General features: G+C 41.9%; 2 protein-coding genes across 2 annotated transcripts; one reads left to right on the forward strand and one right to left on the reverse strand.

The window, feature by feature from the left end:
* Positions 1 to 1,402: 1,402 nt before the first annotated feature.
* Positions 1,403 to 5,596, reverse strand: GKN2 (gastrokine 2). The gene is made up of 6 exons (XM_054049679.1): positions 5,562 to 5,596; positions 4,959 to 5,012; positions 4,300 to 4,431; positions 3,674 to 3,784; positions 2,587 to 2,740; positions 1,403 to 1,638 (listed from the first exon to the last, which is right to left on the reverse strand). The coding sequence occupies exons 1-6, from the start codon at positions 5,571 to 5,573 to the stop codon at positions 1,559 to 1,561; spliced, it is 543 nt and encodes a 180-aa protein (XP_053905654.1). The 5' UTR covers positions 5,574 to 5,596; the 3' UTR covers positions 1,403 to 1,558.
* A 5,426-nt stretch (positions 5,597 to 11,022) lies between these two features.
* Positions 11,023 to 14,028, forward strand: LOC104065552 (gastrokine-1). The gene is made up of 6 exons (XM_054049773.1): positions 11,023 to 11,078; positions 11,710 to 11,763; positions 12,432 to 12,581; positions 12,984 to 13,085; positions 13,273 to 13,414; positions 13,911 to 14,028. The coding sequence occupies exons 1-6, from the start codon at positions 11,067 to 11,069 to the stop codon at positions 13,985 to 13,987; spliced, it is 537 nt and encodes a 178-aa protein (XP_053905748.1). The 5' UTR covers positions 11,023 to 11,066; the 3' UTR covers positions 13,988 to 14,028.

Genomic DNA, 14,028 nt, shown 5'->3' on the forward strand with positions numbered 1-14,028 from the left:
GTGAGCTCCACTTCAGCTGAACGGGCTGTCTTGGATCTTGCAGACATGTGCAAGTATTCCTGGACTTAATTTCCAAACTTCAACTCTCCAGAAACATTCTCTGGATCATCAACCTGCAGCCTTTTGGGAACACTCTATAGAAGAACGGTTTCACCATATGATAAACCACTCTTTTAATAAATAGCAGCTGGGTTGACCAAGAGCCTGACTTGAAAATAACAAATTGCCAATCTGGGACCAGTTTCCTGGGCTCCAAAGGAAAGTCCTGCCCTCTGGCAGCCATTCAAGACTCAAATAAACAGTAAACATTTAGTATTCAGCCACAAAACATACTCTCATTCCAAGCACTGGTGAAAGAATGTGCAAATTCAACCTTTCACTGAGAAGATCTATCAGCAGAGCAGGCAGGCAACACCAGTGCTGTCTTGTGTTTTAGTCAGCTTCTGACACAAACTACTCTCCAGCACAGGCAGGATGCTCAGCAAGTGGTCACAGCACTTTTTACACTGATATTGTGAAAGAAGACAATTTTGTACTGGGTATGAATATTTTAAGACTGGGACAGTTTCCTCTGTCCAGGCTTGAAAAACGCCCAGAAGAAAAAGCTCTCTGACTAATCACATCTATGCAAATGTCTACAAATTTTCAATGGCCTTGCAGAATTCAAGCTTCTCTGCAAGGATAACGCCATCTCTCCATTCATCTCTTTGCTCCCTCCCCCCAAACAATCACGCGTGAGGTGAATCAACATCTGCAGAGGCTGGATGCTGCTGCCAAAGGGAAGTTCTCCAGTGGAGAAAACTATTCTGTTACTACTCTTCATTGGCATGAGGTATATATCAATGTCTAGGTCATGCTGCAGTCTAAGCGTGGGAATCATAGAATCATATAATCATAGAATAGTTAGGGTTGGAAGAGACCTTAAAGATCATCTAATTCCAACCCCCCTGTATGGCCAGGGACAACCCACTGGATCAGGTTGCTCCAAGCCTCATCCAGCCTGGCCTTGAACACCTCCAGGGATGGGGCAGCCACCACTTCCCTGGGCAACATGTTCCAGGGCCTCACCACTCTCATGGTGAAGAACTTCTTCCTTGTGTCCAGTCTAAATCTTTCCCTTTTCAGTTTATGCCATTACCCCTTGTCCCATCACCACAAGCCTTTGTAAACAGCCCCTCCCCAGCTTTCTTGTAGCCCCTTCAGGTACTGGAAGCTGCTCTAAGGTCTCCTTGGAGCCTTCTCTTCTCCAGGTTGAATAAGCCCAACTCTCTCAGCCTGCCCTTGTACGGAATGCACCAAAGGGGAATGTAGCTCTTCTACAGGAAAACGAGCAAGGCGCACTTTATTCCCGTTGATTTTTGGATGAAGAAAAAACATAGAGCATTTTTATTCCTGCGTTATCTTTATTTGTATATGATGGATTTGTTGCACTCAAAGCTTTAGATAGGCAAGGTAATTCTAATACCAAGTTTTTTTCTGGTTGGAGAATATTGCTACCATCACAAAAGCATGCGAAGAAATAAGCCATTTCCATGTAGCATAGTTGTCAAGATTCAGCCTAATTGATTTTATCGCAGATTTTAATGCCCAAAATGCTTGGAATTCCTGCACTGGCGCAGTCACGAGTATCCATTTGTGCTAAAAGAAACAAGAAAATAAATACATTATCATTGACAACAAGATCTCTGTATCCAGCAAGGAAAAGCCTGTTAATACACAAATTTCAAATAGCCAACTATGATCTTATTGGAGGCACCTGTTGGTCTTATTGGCTAATGTGTAAACCTTTTGTGGTGTAACTCAAAGGGAGGAAATGTCTGTATAGCTTTAAAACATCTTTGTGCTCCTTTCCCACACCAGCCTGCAGCAGTTAGCACGTTGGCATACACTAGGTTCCTTGTGGGACCATGGTATCACTGGGCCATAAGCTGTGTACAACTGCTACATAGGGCCTTCCTCTGACACTAGGTAAGCCACTTTGGAACAGGTATTCCAGATATTTAGAAGTCTAATAATGGAAACCAGTGCTTTACCAGATTTTCCAAAGCATCCCAGAGCCCTACCCTTTCAATCTTGCTGGGTATTTTACTCCTCTCTCAAACAGGGAAAAATGTTCCTGCCTCAAAGGTACCACATAGTCTTAGGTTTGAAGGACGGAAAGGATAGAAAGGTGAATGGTGTTCAGTCTGGAGAAGAGAAGGCTCAGGGGAGACCTTATAGCAACCTTCCAACACCTGGAGGGGGCTACAAGAAAGCTGGGGAGGGACTTTTTACAAAGGTTTGTAGTGATGAGAGAGAATGCGTATAAACTGGAGGGGATCAGATTTAGGCTAGACATAAGGAGGAATTTCTTCATAATGAAAGTGGTGAGGCCCTGGAACAGGTTGCCCAGGTAAGTGGTGGCTGCCCCATCCCTGGAGGTTGGATGGGGCTTGGAGCAACCTGATCTAGTGGGAGGTGTCCTTGCACATGGCGGGGGGGGGTTGGAATTAGATGATCTTTAAGGTCTCTTCCAACACTAACTATTTTATGATTCTATGATTATGTACTGTCACAGAAGCATACTATACAGATGTTGTCACTTACGTGCAGTGCTTTCAAGCTGGTAGAGAGGCAGACCTGAACAGAGTTGTTGAATGGCTCTACCATAGATAAGCCAGTCTTTCAGACCCCCGAGGAAGGAATGGCCAGATTGAAACTGTACCCACACATTGTTTGGAGAGTACACTGCCGCTAAAGTCTAAAAAGAAAATGTTAAACATCATCAATAATGAGGCTTTGGTTTCATTCTACTAGGATGTCCTTTGAGAAAATCCCCCAAACTGAAATGACCTTCTGTTGCCTTACACAAAGCATTAGCTGAAGATTCTACATGCTTTGAAAGAAAATAAATCTTTTCAATCTATTAAAAACCAAAGTTCACTAGATACTAATTCTGTCAACATACAAAAACTGAGCTGTATTACTGTTATAGTAAGTTATGGTTATCAGCAATAAGCTCTGCTGTAAATGCACTACTGTTAGGCTGTCATAAATGGGCCAGAACTCAAGTTCATCTCTGGGCAATAGTTCAGTCACCTTCATGAAACCCTTGCCTAAACAGGAAAGTCAAAGTCTGGCCAAAGTAACTTGAACACCCTGGAGGTGTTCAAAGCCAGGTTGGGTGGACCTTGGCAGCCTGATCCAGTGGGAGGTATCCCTGCCCATGTCAGGGGGGTTGGAACTGGATGATCTTTAAAGTCCTTTCTAACTCAAACTATTATATGATTCTATAATTTTTAAGTTCTATTCTGCAAGCAGAATAATTTCAAGTTATGCCAAGCTCAAAATATCAGCATGACAATGAAAAAAAGGAAAAGCCTAACTTATATTTGCAATCACATCAAAAGAGTCAAATTACACTGCTTCTGACAGGGAGTTTTATAGTTCTAGTCACAATGACATCCACTACAGAAACTGTACAGTGGGTCATGATGGGTCATTCTCTTAAAACAGTGTTTTATATGATATTGCCTTGCAGTTCTGTCTTGCCAGATCTGCTTGGTCATTGCTAATGCAGTAAAAGACCTTCCTAACAGCAGCTTTAAGGCAGAAAGGAGGGCTCCTGCCACACCACACAACTCTTACACAGTAGCCTTTCTTCTATACAGTACAGGTTTCACTACAAAGTCACCTTTTTCTCAAAAGCCAGGCGTCCAAGTTCCTGCAGCTCTGGGATGTCGTTCTTATTTATTTTCATGATAAAGCAGGCATTTCGTGAAAATAATCTTGTTGCAACATACCCCTATGATTAAAAAAATTATAGTTAATTCTTCAATTTAAAATGGCTGCCACTAATATGAATTGATTATCCCTAGTCTTTAGGACAACCTAGAAGACACCTGTAGTGGCTACAGGGGTCACTACTGTGGAATAACTCTGCATTTACATTGTCACCTTTGGGGAATGGAAGCAACTACACTACTATCTGTCCATAAGACTGGAAATATCTTTTCCCATAGAATTCTGCTGCACTTGTGATACATGAGTGATGGCAGTCCATCCTCAACCCTCTTGCACTGAGGTCAATGACATTCTTCTCACTTTCGTGAACCGTCACCACAGGTTTCAACGCAAGTCCTTTAAACTGTGCCATCATATGGGTGAAAAGAAGAGATGGCCTAAGAGTTGGAGAAGTGATGGGAGTCTTCAAAGAAACAGTATTTGACATCAACTCATAGTGACAGTACACTACAATAATTTCTGAGTTTAAAAACATCCTCAGAGATTAAGTCTCGGCAGATTCTTAGATTTACTTACACGTGAGTAGTCAAAAATGGTGTCAGAGGAGTACACGCCAGAACGGACATGGACATCAACAATGTGGTCCTCATTCTGGATAGTCATAGTTCCAGTGACATAGTTTTGGCCGGGTTCGTGCAGGAGATAGGTCTTTGGTAAAAAACACAAAATCATTGTTCATCATCTGGTTTGAAATGTAAAGAACTGCGTTCTCTAAAATAAACAAGCATGATTGCTTTATGTAAATCTTAAATCTGTATCAACCCGCTAGCAGCCTCAGGAGGCCCTTGAGGTGAAGATTACTTACGCAAGGGTGAGTTAAGGTGAGAAAAGAGGAGACAGACTCAATGCAGGCTAAGGAAAAATAAAATGGGGCATCCCAGTCATTACGTGCGGCAGCAGGGACTGGCAATAGGCTGGATCACACTCCAAATTTTAGCTTGAGGTAAAGGCACCTGTGTCCCTACAAATTTCTTGGTGCTCTGCAACTGCACAGAACCGCTTCTTCGGCTTATACAGTTGTCAACTTTGGCAAATGCTATTTTTCTCCATGCTTGGCAATAAAACATCTTGCTTGTTTCTTCTGTGCTTTTCTTTCTATGATATTTGCTCCCTGCCCAGGAATAAAATACATTTCAAATGAGTACCTGCGGCAGAAGGCTTACCGCTCCACTTACCTGCAATGCAGAAGCCTGAGTCCAAAAGACTCCCAGCAAAACGAGAACGGCAGCCTGCAAAAGGAATAAGCACTTTCACTGAGCAGAAACACCAGGCAACACCATAAAGATACCAAGGTCATGAATTTAGGGAAGCAGTTGTAGCACTGGCTTGAAAAATGACCCTCTTGACACATGTATTAGTTGAAAACAATTACAATTTTTCATTATAAAATTCTCACTATTAGGGTTTCTTTTACTTGTGACTGAAAAAGCAGAATGAAAACTTAACCCTTTTGTACTTTCCATGAGTCCTTTCTTCATGCCGTATTACTTCTTGATTTGCCTATACTGTAATAATTAAATTATAACTAAAACCCCCTCCTGACATGCAGTCAAGTTCTGCACTTTTTGCTCAATTGATGCTTCCACTAACTCCAAAGGCATTACTGCACACCCAAAAAACGCACATTTCCCACTGAACAACCCAAAGCAAAGATACACAGGTTGTATTATCTCCAGTACTGTACAAATTAACATGGAGCATCAGCTTCTCTATCCTCTTGTTTTTAAAAATAGGGAGCTTATTATAATATGAGCTCAATAAAAAATGGATATACTCACAAATCTGTCCATTTTTCTTTCAGATAAGAACCAGAGGCTGCAGAAAGTAAGAATGCAAGAAAGCCTCAGAGGCCTTCAGCTTTTATATCTTGCTGGAGGTGTGGGAAACACTTCACAGAACCTTCCTTCATGACTCGAACAAGTCAATATCAACATGCCACACTGTGGTAAACCTCATATCTGATTTTGGGGTTGGCACAGATAACCTGACACGGATTTGTAAAAGGAATCAGTAAGCGGGCTTTTGTAAAATTAATCACTCTACAAATGGCTATTATTAACGTGTTTAAACTCCCACTCCTGCCGGTTCAATTTTTTAAATATTTAACAGGCCATTGTCCAGAATTAAATGGCATCAGGAATAACTCTACTATTCATTCATACAAACTGCAGTTTGTCTTCCGCAATGTAACCCCTAACAGCCTGATTATCTGCAGGCAAATCCTGAAAAGAAATACTTACGTTACGGTGGCCTACGTGTCAGCCGCTGAGCAGACCGATTCTTCAGCAACTTCTTCTATCTAATAAATCCATGAAGAGCTCCTTATTTTTGACCAGTTACCATGATTTATGCAATACATGAATTGAAATTAGTGACATAATTAGGAATAACAACCTTTCTTCACAAGACCATCTGGGTAACTGTTATCCTCCTTGACATACAAAGGAGTGTTGAGAAACGTCAGAGGATGTGTGGATCACACAAGGTCACAAAACAAAAGCAGCAGGATGGGGGATTCCTTGTTTAAAGCTATCACCGCTTTCTGTACTTTACAAAAAGTCAATGGGTATAAACTGGAGAGGGGCAGATTTAGACTGGACATTAGGAAGAATTTCTTCACTATGAGAGTGGTGAGACACTGGCACAGGTTGCCCAGGGAAGTGGTGACTGCCCCGTCACTGGAGGTGTTCAAGGCCAGGTTGGATGGGGCTTAGGCAGCCTGATCCAGTGGGATGTTCCTGCCCATGGCAGAGGGGTTGGAACTGGATGATCTTTAAGATCCCTTCCAACCCAAACCATTCTATGATTCTGTGACCACATGGGATTGCTATGAGAAGTATTCTCCTATGAATGTGACCTTCCTTGGACTCCTCTTCAACTGTCTCTTCACGTCAGCCAGCGCCAAAACCATGTCAAATCACACTGCTTTCTACTAGAAAGTCATAACTGAGGCCTGTTCCCTTCTAATAAAATGAGAACTTAACGTAAGAGCCAACATGTTTCTGTCACCTCTGTCATTGGAAAAACAGGTGAAAGGGATTGCAGGGAAATCTCTCTCAGCAAACAGGCCTTAATGGAAAAAAGGAAATCGCATACATTTACTTGATTCCACCCAACTCAGCACAGGAAATGTTATCTCAAGTGTAACAAAGCTGTGCTGCTAAGCAATTTATCAGAATACATACAGACAGGTACCATATTGTGACAACCAGGGTTAGATTAGACTAATTAGATTAAAATGATGTTACCCTCCTCTTGAACTCTGGCTCTGCCTCTTCTTCTTAAGAGATTCTTTGTTTTTAAGATTACAGATATGTCAGAAATACTCAGGGTAGAGTACAGCAAATAACCCTTTCACAGCCAGAATCTAGCAGGATTCAGGCACCACAATCTAAAATACAAAGTTTCAGTGATTTTTAAATACTTTTAAACTAAAGCTTAAATTAACTTTCCATTACAGCATTCATACACACGTTACTTCTGGAAAACACTCAAGAAGCACGAGCTTCCGCATCCCTAAGTATTGATATGCTTAGGCCCAGGTAAGAGCAGAACAACATAGAATGATAGAATAGGTTGGGTTGGAAGGGACCTTAAAGATCACCCAGTTCCAAGCCCCTGCCATGGGCAGGGACACCTCCCACTAGAACAGGAGCTCCAAGCCCCATCCAACCTCGCCTTGAACACCTCCAGGGATGGGGCAGCCACAACTTCCCTGGGCAACCTGTTCCAATATCTCACCATTCTCATAGTGAAGAAATTCTTTCTAATGTCCAGTCTAAATATGCCCCTCTCCAGTTTATACTTATTCTCCCTCGTCCTATCACTGCAAGCCTTTATGTACAGTCCCTCTCCAGCTTTCCTGTAGGTCCTTCAGGTACTGGAAGGTCATTAGAAGATCTCCTCTGAGCCTTCTTTTCTCCAGGATGAACAAGCCCAACTCTCTCAGTCTGTCCTTGTAGGGAAGGTGAAACGTGAAATCATTCATTCAGTGAAGGAGAATTACAACCATAGCCACGATCTGATGGTTTTCATCTTATGCTGAACTGACTGAAATTCAATGATCTAATCAGATAAGGCCAAAACTTAATTTCCAAGAAGCATTTGACTAATAAACGTTATTGCAATAGAGAACGGACTCCTAGTTGTCCCAGGCAATAGAGACATATCTAATATTGGATATTCTTCCAACAGGAAAGCCTGGCTTTTTGAGACTTTTTCCCTGCGGTGAATCCACACATCTCCCAGTAATGCCCCTGAAATCAGCATCCATGCACCTGGAGGTAAGACTCCTCACGACTGCACCAAGAGTCCTTGCAGCAACCTTCCACATTAATCAACTGAAGTAAAGAGCTGCGTGAGAAGAGCTATAACCGACTCTGATTTCCACACACACAACTTTCTCTTTGGCTAATTCTCATGCCGAGTGAAGTTTAGCTTTAGGAAGCCACGACTCTGAACCCCTTGGTGAACAAGAAATTTCACAGGTCTGACCATATTCCCAGTTGTCTTCTTACTTCAGACACCTTTGGTCTAAGTGAAGACTCTCAAACTTTTCACCAAATAAAATCACTTTCCCTCAGCTGTTAGACTTGTGGTCAGGTTGGCCATAACAAGGAAGCCAGCAGAAAATGGAGCTCAATTTTTCTTAATATTTCCATAAGGCCAAATATTTTCAAATGCATTCTAATTTACCCTGATGAAACATGATGAAGTTACAGTTACTCTTAATCTACATAAGTAAAAATGCCAGAAGAATTGCACCCATTACTTGGCGCTGTCATTCACTAAAAATCATTTAAACAGAAGAACCTTGAACATGAAAAGAATAATTGCACAATTTCAGTTCAAATCCGATTACAGAACAGCGATTTCAACACGTAAGGGACAGCGATTCAGTCAAGTGAAGGTGAGAGTTTTCTATCATAACAAACTCACCTGGTGACTCATGGGTTTTTCCAGGTACTTTTCATAAATATTTTCTTTATCAGGGAGTGAGCAGGTAGGAGGAGAAAAGTAAAGAATGAAACAACACCTCAAAAAATCAACAAAATTCTCTTTACTTCCATTTGCGTTAAACTGGCATCCCACACACTGGATAAAGATGGGGTGACATAGTCTGGAAAAATCTGTATGGCACAAGGACAGGTCACGCAGAACTAATCACCTTCAGTAGTTAAAAAAAAAATCAGGTTTCAAGGGGGAATTCAGAAATAATTTCAGCAATTTTATTCTTGCCAGACAGTAAGGGATAGAAAACCACATGAAAATGTAAATGTGGGGACAAAATGAAACACTGAAGTAATTTGAGAGCAGGGTTAAAGTTGGAGTTGCTCTTACCATTAGGAGTTTGCTGCACAGTGGTACAAGAATTTAGTATGGAAACAATGCCTTGAGCAGAGCTTTAAAAATGAGGTAGAGACAAGCTCGGACTGAAAAAAGAATGGAGTCCTATACACTGAAAGTATTCCTCTCTGACTTTTTTTGCCAGCTTCTACTGTTGCAATTAGTTTTGTAAGCTATTCATACTGTCCAATGCTGTAGCTGAGTGTGTTTACCATACAAACTGCTCAAGTAATCAGAAGCTGATTTAAATTGTGGAGATTCAGACTTTCAAGTGTGGCACATTACAGTAATGGCCAAATCAGCTACGGTTGTTGGAAGAAATGGACACAACTTCTTCCCAATGTATCACTGATGGCACCGCTGGGCTTGGCATTGTACAGTTCAGATTTTTTCTTAAGAACCAGTTGACTAAGTAAATTTCCAGCGACTATGAGAGGATTTCATGATGTACAAAATAAGACCTTAATGTGTGTTTTGGATCTTGGAGGCTAAGGACATTCCTGGCTCAATTTGGTATCCACAAGTCAGTCCAATTCGAAGGACTGTCCTCAGTAATTTCTTACTTCCATCCACCATTTTTCACATCCTGTGCAAATTGCAAAATAGGTGAAAAACAGACGAATAACAGAGATCTCCAGCCATGACAGACTGCTACAATTCCTCTGCACTCACATAGTCCAAGCACAGCAGCAGTTAGTAGCAGAATGACAGTGTGGCCCAGAATGGTGTAAATGAGAACTGGGCCTCACCTCCTCAATCTGTAAGATGCCCTGGCTTTTCCAAAACCGGCTGCAACAGTGATCCTCAGCAAATGCTGACAGTGGAGGACTTTGTTCATAGACGTGTTCTAATAAGCATGAGTCCCCATTCTGGCTCTGTAAGGGGAACATGAGTTTGCAAACCTGTATGGAACAACAGCAAAGGGCACAGTTACGACACAGAGGGACTGATAGAAATGCTATGAGAGAAGAACTTCTGGAGCAGGTGAAAAAGCACCTCTGAAAGGGCTGCGTCTGTAGCAGGCACAGCTAAGAAACAAATCCAAATTGTCAGAGACTGGATAACTTTAGAACTCTCTATCTACCTTAGTTTATGAACAAGCAGTGGACAGTATTTCTGGACATAAGGACTCAGACATTTGTACTGGACAAGTGAAAACCCTAGATGTTTGTCAGATTTTCCACACCAAACAAGGCAAATAAGCTCTTATGCCACGGCTCTGTAGAGCTTTATACAATTCAGAGAAATATGAAAACCCACATTCGGAATAAGAATTGTCACAAAATGCCCATTGCTACGGCTCCTCCCTTACTCAGATGTTGTTCTCTCCACGTATGGCCCCTTTCTAGAATCAGCCCTTAGTCCATAATCAGGTACCACATTTGTGAAGAGGCTCTGCGAAGATGCAGACCATGCCTGAAGAGAGGGAAGCAGATCCCAAGAGAATGAGCTCAGAAACGAAGGTTCATGAAAGAACTCAGTCATTTCTATTGTTTAGAATCAATGTCCTGATTGCCAGACACTCACTTAATGTGTTTAACACAGCAAGATTAACACCTCCGTTGACTTAATAGATGGTATCATCTGTGGATAAAATATCAGGGTGAGTCCTTTGCCATGTAGGCACAAAGTGCCATTGCAAATTTTATCAGGTATCTGTTCTCTCATTCTGATTTTTTTTCCCATTTAAGTTACTATCAAACACTTTGAACTTTCCACAATATTTTTTTTTTGTCATCTTCCTGTAGGCAATTAATTCAATCACGCTGGTATCAAAGCCTCGTCTTATCAGAGCCCTTCCTCAGGAAACTCGTCATGATTCTGTGAACACAGGGCATGTGCCAATAAGTCAAAGCCATTTTAAAATTGCTGTATAAAACACTCTGTGTAAGGGTACACAACAGCTGCCGGCAGATCTTGCCTCACCTTCCATCACAATGAAGTTCGCTGTAAGTATCTGTATCACTTTCTCATAGAGCTCTTAATGCTTCACAGTTTATTATTGTGAGTCTTTCTTGGTGCCCAGCGAACTATTAGTGATTTAAGCAGGGAGTACAGAGTAAAAGTTTACATTTTTCTGTGAAAAAAAAGGTTGTGCCTACCCTTATACCCTAAGCCCTGCATTTGGATGCAGGAGATCTGCTATGGAGATGCTCAAGTCCCATTTCTGCTGTGTTCTGAGTACAGAGCTGACCTGTGCACCCACCCTCCAACCCTCCCCAGTAGGTGCACGTGCACACAGACTTTTCATGGATCTGCTCTACATCTGAAATTAAAAGCTCGTGGTGAGAATTTCTCTAATTTAAACAAAGGATTTCAGACCACCTTTCCCCAAGGAGAGTACTGAACTAGGGCTGAGCGTATTTTACCTGCTGAGGTGAAGACTAACGTATATAAATCGAGGATTGGATGTAAGCTGCACATTTAAATACTCTTCAGCCAGACCTCACTTCAGAAAACGTCTGAGCGTGTACACAAAGTTAAACAGGAGGGCAAAATTATTCTAAGACAGCAAATAACTTGATGTGAGCTAAACAGGGACAAAGTTCAAACACTGTGAATGTCAAATGTTCATTTCAGATTGTGATTGCTTGTCTTCTTGGACTTGTCCTGGCTCCAGCTCTTGCTGAGAGGGTGAGTACAGAGCTACATGCAATTACACACTGCGGCCAGAAGACCTGGGGGCCTTTAGCTATAGCCTTGGGAAACGAGGTTTCAGAAAATAAATCTGCATTTAAAATCTGATACTTAGCAGCAAAGGATCTAACGATGGAGTACAGTGAAATACTGTAAATAACACTGCTTGCAAGTGCCTGCTGAGGAAAGAGCAATTGAGAAATGATGTTACTTCTCCTAGACATTTTCTTTGCAAGTTTGACTTGCACCATCCAGTCTCAGGACAGAAGACCTGATCCTGAGTTTGACTCTGAATCCAGTTCAGTGATTAACTTTAAAAGAAATTCTCCAGTACTTAAACGGAACAGCGCTGTCCTTTCCGCCTGGTTTAATAGGCATGGGGGAACAGAGCAGTGATGTTAAAGCTTGTCTGTCTTTGTAAGGTGGGTGCATCAGAGACCTCAAAACCAGGGCAAGGCAAAGCCTGACTGTAAGGTTTGACACAACAGCACTAATGCTTCCCAGCCTCCCCTCTTAAGGCCAGAAACCATCACTCCTTTAATCTGCTCTCTAAGACCAACCATTTCCCAAAACATGGCTACTAGAGTTATTGCTTTATCGAATGAAAGACTCCTGGGAACCCAGACACCTAAATCCTTTCCTCCTTTAATCTTTCCCAAAATCAGAATGGCAAGAAACACTTCGAGGGACACAGCGATGAAAGCTCAGATGGAAGCTCAGACGAAAGCTCAGACCACTCTTCAGGTAGCGCTGGCGTCAGCTCTGAGTCAGAAGATGACTCTGAGCCCTGGAAATCTGTCTGGGACGTCAAGACTGTAAGTGCCTGTCACCATGGCTCAACCCAAAAGGTGTTTGAAAAAAATCTTAACAAGATTTTAGAGGAGATGCTTAAAACCCTTCCACTCCACTGCTTCCACTTTACCATATACTACTGCAGAGAGGTTTTCAGAAGTCAATTCCCTCAACTGCCTTAACCAGTGCGATGTGTCAGACACATGGAATGACTGGAGAAGGCAATTTACAATTTATCAAAGTCCCCTGTCAGCCTTCAACACTAACCTGGACAACATAATTGAAAAAACCACTATTTTCCTTCCTTACGATTGTTTGTGCTGTATAAAGCATATTTTTTTCTTTTTAACCAGTGATTTTCAGGCAATCCACTTACCTGTTTCACTGTATATTTGGAACAAGAATGTTTCTTTTTATTTTAACAGGGATACGTTGCAACCAAGGTCTTTTCAAAAAACACCTGCATCATTGCTAAAATAGACACAGGTTTTTTGCTTGAGAAACACTTTCCTGCTCAAGGACACAAGGTAGGATGGTGAATAAAAGGCAAGTTTCTCAGCAGGGCTGAGACCCTCCCAAAGTTCAGTCGCTGAAGTTGCCTTGCACTTGAATAACTCCCTCTCCGTTATCAAAGATGGGTGTACAGATTCTGAATGACATTCTTGGTTGTGCTAAATGTTCTTCTTGGGGTTTGTATCTTTCTTTGGTGCTTAGGGACCTGGTCCTCACCAGCTTCCACCCAGAGAGAATCGCTTCATTATCTCAAGAAGGAGACTCCAAAACTTACACACATATGGGAAACTCATTCAAGATCTGTGCCGAGGAGTTCCCTCTTACCTTGCTCACCCCGCTGCTGGTGAGTAGACTGCTAAGAGCGTTTGGCACACCAAAATAAAGATTAATGAGATTATTAATGAGGATGGAAAAGGTTGAAGGAAAATTTAATTATGGGAATGCTGTGGTTTTCTGTGACATTTTGTAAATCAGCGAATGCATCCCAAATGGAAAAATCAGCTCTGCAACGCACAACCTGGAGACCAGGCTTCGTCAGGAAGGTTTTGGGCTCCAGCTGTTGACACAAGGCGAGGTTTTGTAGGCAACTGCATGCAGATACAATCCCTGCTACCATGGCTCCTGCCGCAGCACGGTTTTGAGACTAAAAACTTGTGTTGCAGCTTAGGTTTGACCCCAAAGATTCACTAACAGGTGTGGTAGTCCCAGCTTAGAAAGACTCAGCTCAATTTCTAAATGGCATTTCCTGGTCCATTTCCAACACAATGTTGGAAGAATTTAAGCTACGTTGTTCTCTTATTTTCTCAGTCAAATCTAATCAGTTTTTCCTGTTCTTTCAGGATCCAACTTCCTACAAGAAGATGTCCCGTGTTTGAAAGTTAATATTAAGGAACAGTCTGTCTACTATTGTGATTGATTATTCCTGACGTTTTGAGGAACAACATTCACAGAACCCTG

This window comes from Cuculus canorus, chromosome 26, assembly GCF_017976375.1.
Source record: "Cuculus canorus isolate bCucCan1 chromosome 26, bCucCan1.pri, whole genome shotgun sequence".
In the NCBI taxonomy this organism is placed as follows: Eukaryota; Metazoa; Chordata; class Aves; order Cuculiformes; family Cuculidae; genus Cuculus; species Cuculus canorus.

Excerpts from the sequence above, each read along its gene's own strand:
- GKN2 (XM_054049679.1), bottom strand. Across the intron at positions 3,785-4,299 it reads CCATTTTTGACTACTCACGT|GGGTATGTTGCAACAAGATT; the intron begins GTAAGTAAATCT and ends TTTTAATCATAG. Across the intron at positions 2,741-3,673 it reads GCCTGGCTTTTGAGAAAAAG|ACTTTAGCGGCAGTGTACTC; the intron begins GTGACTTTGTAG and ends TTTTCTTTTTAG.
- LOC104065552 (XM_054049773.1), top strand. Across the intron at positions 12,582-12,983 it reads CTGTCTGGGACGTCAAGACT|GGATACGTTGCAACCAAGGT; the intron begins GTAAGTGCCTGT and ends TTATTTTAACAG. Across the intron at positions 13,086-13,272 it reads TTCCTGCTCAAGGACACAAG|GGACCTGGTCCTCACCAGCT; the intron begins GTAGGATGGTGA and ends TTTGGTGCTTAG.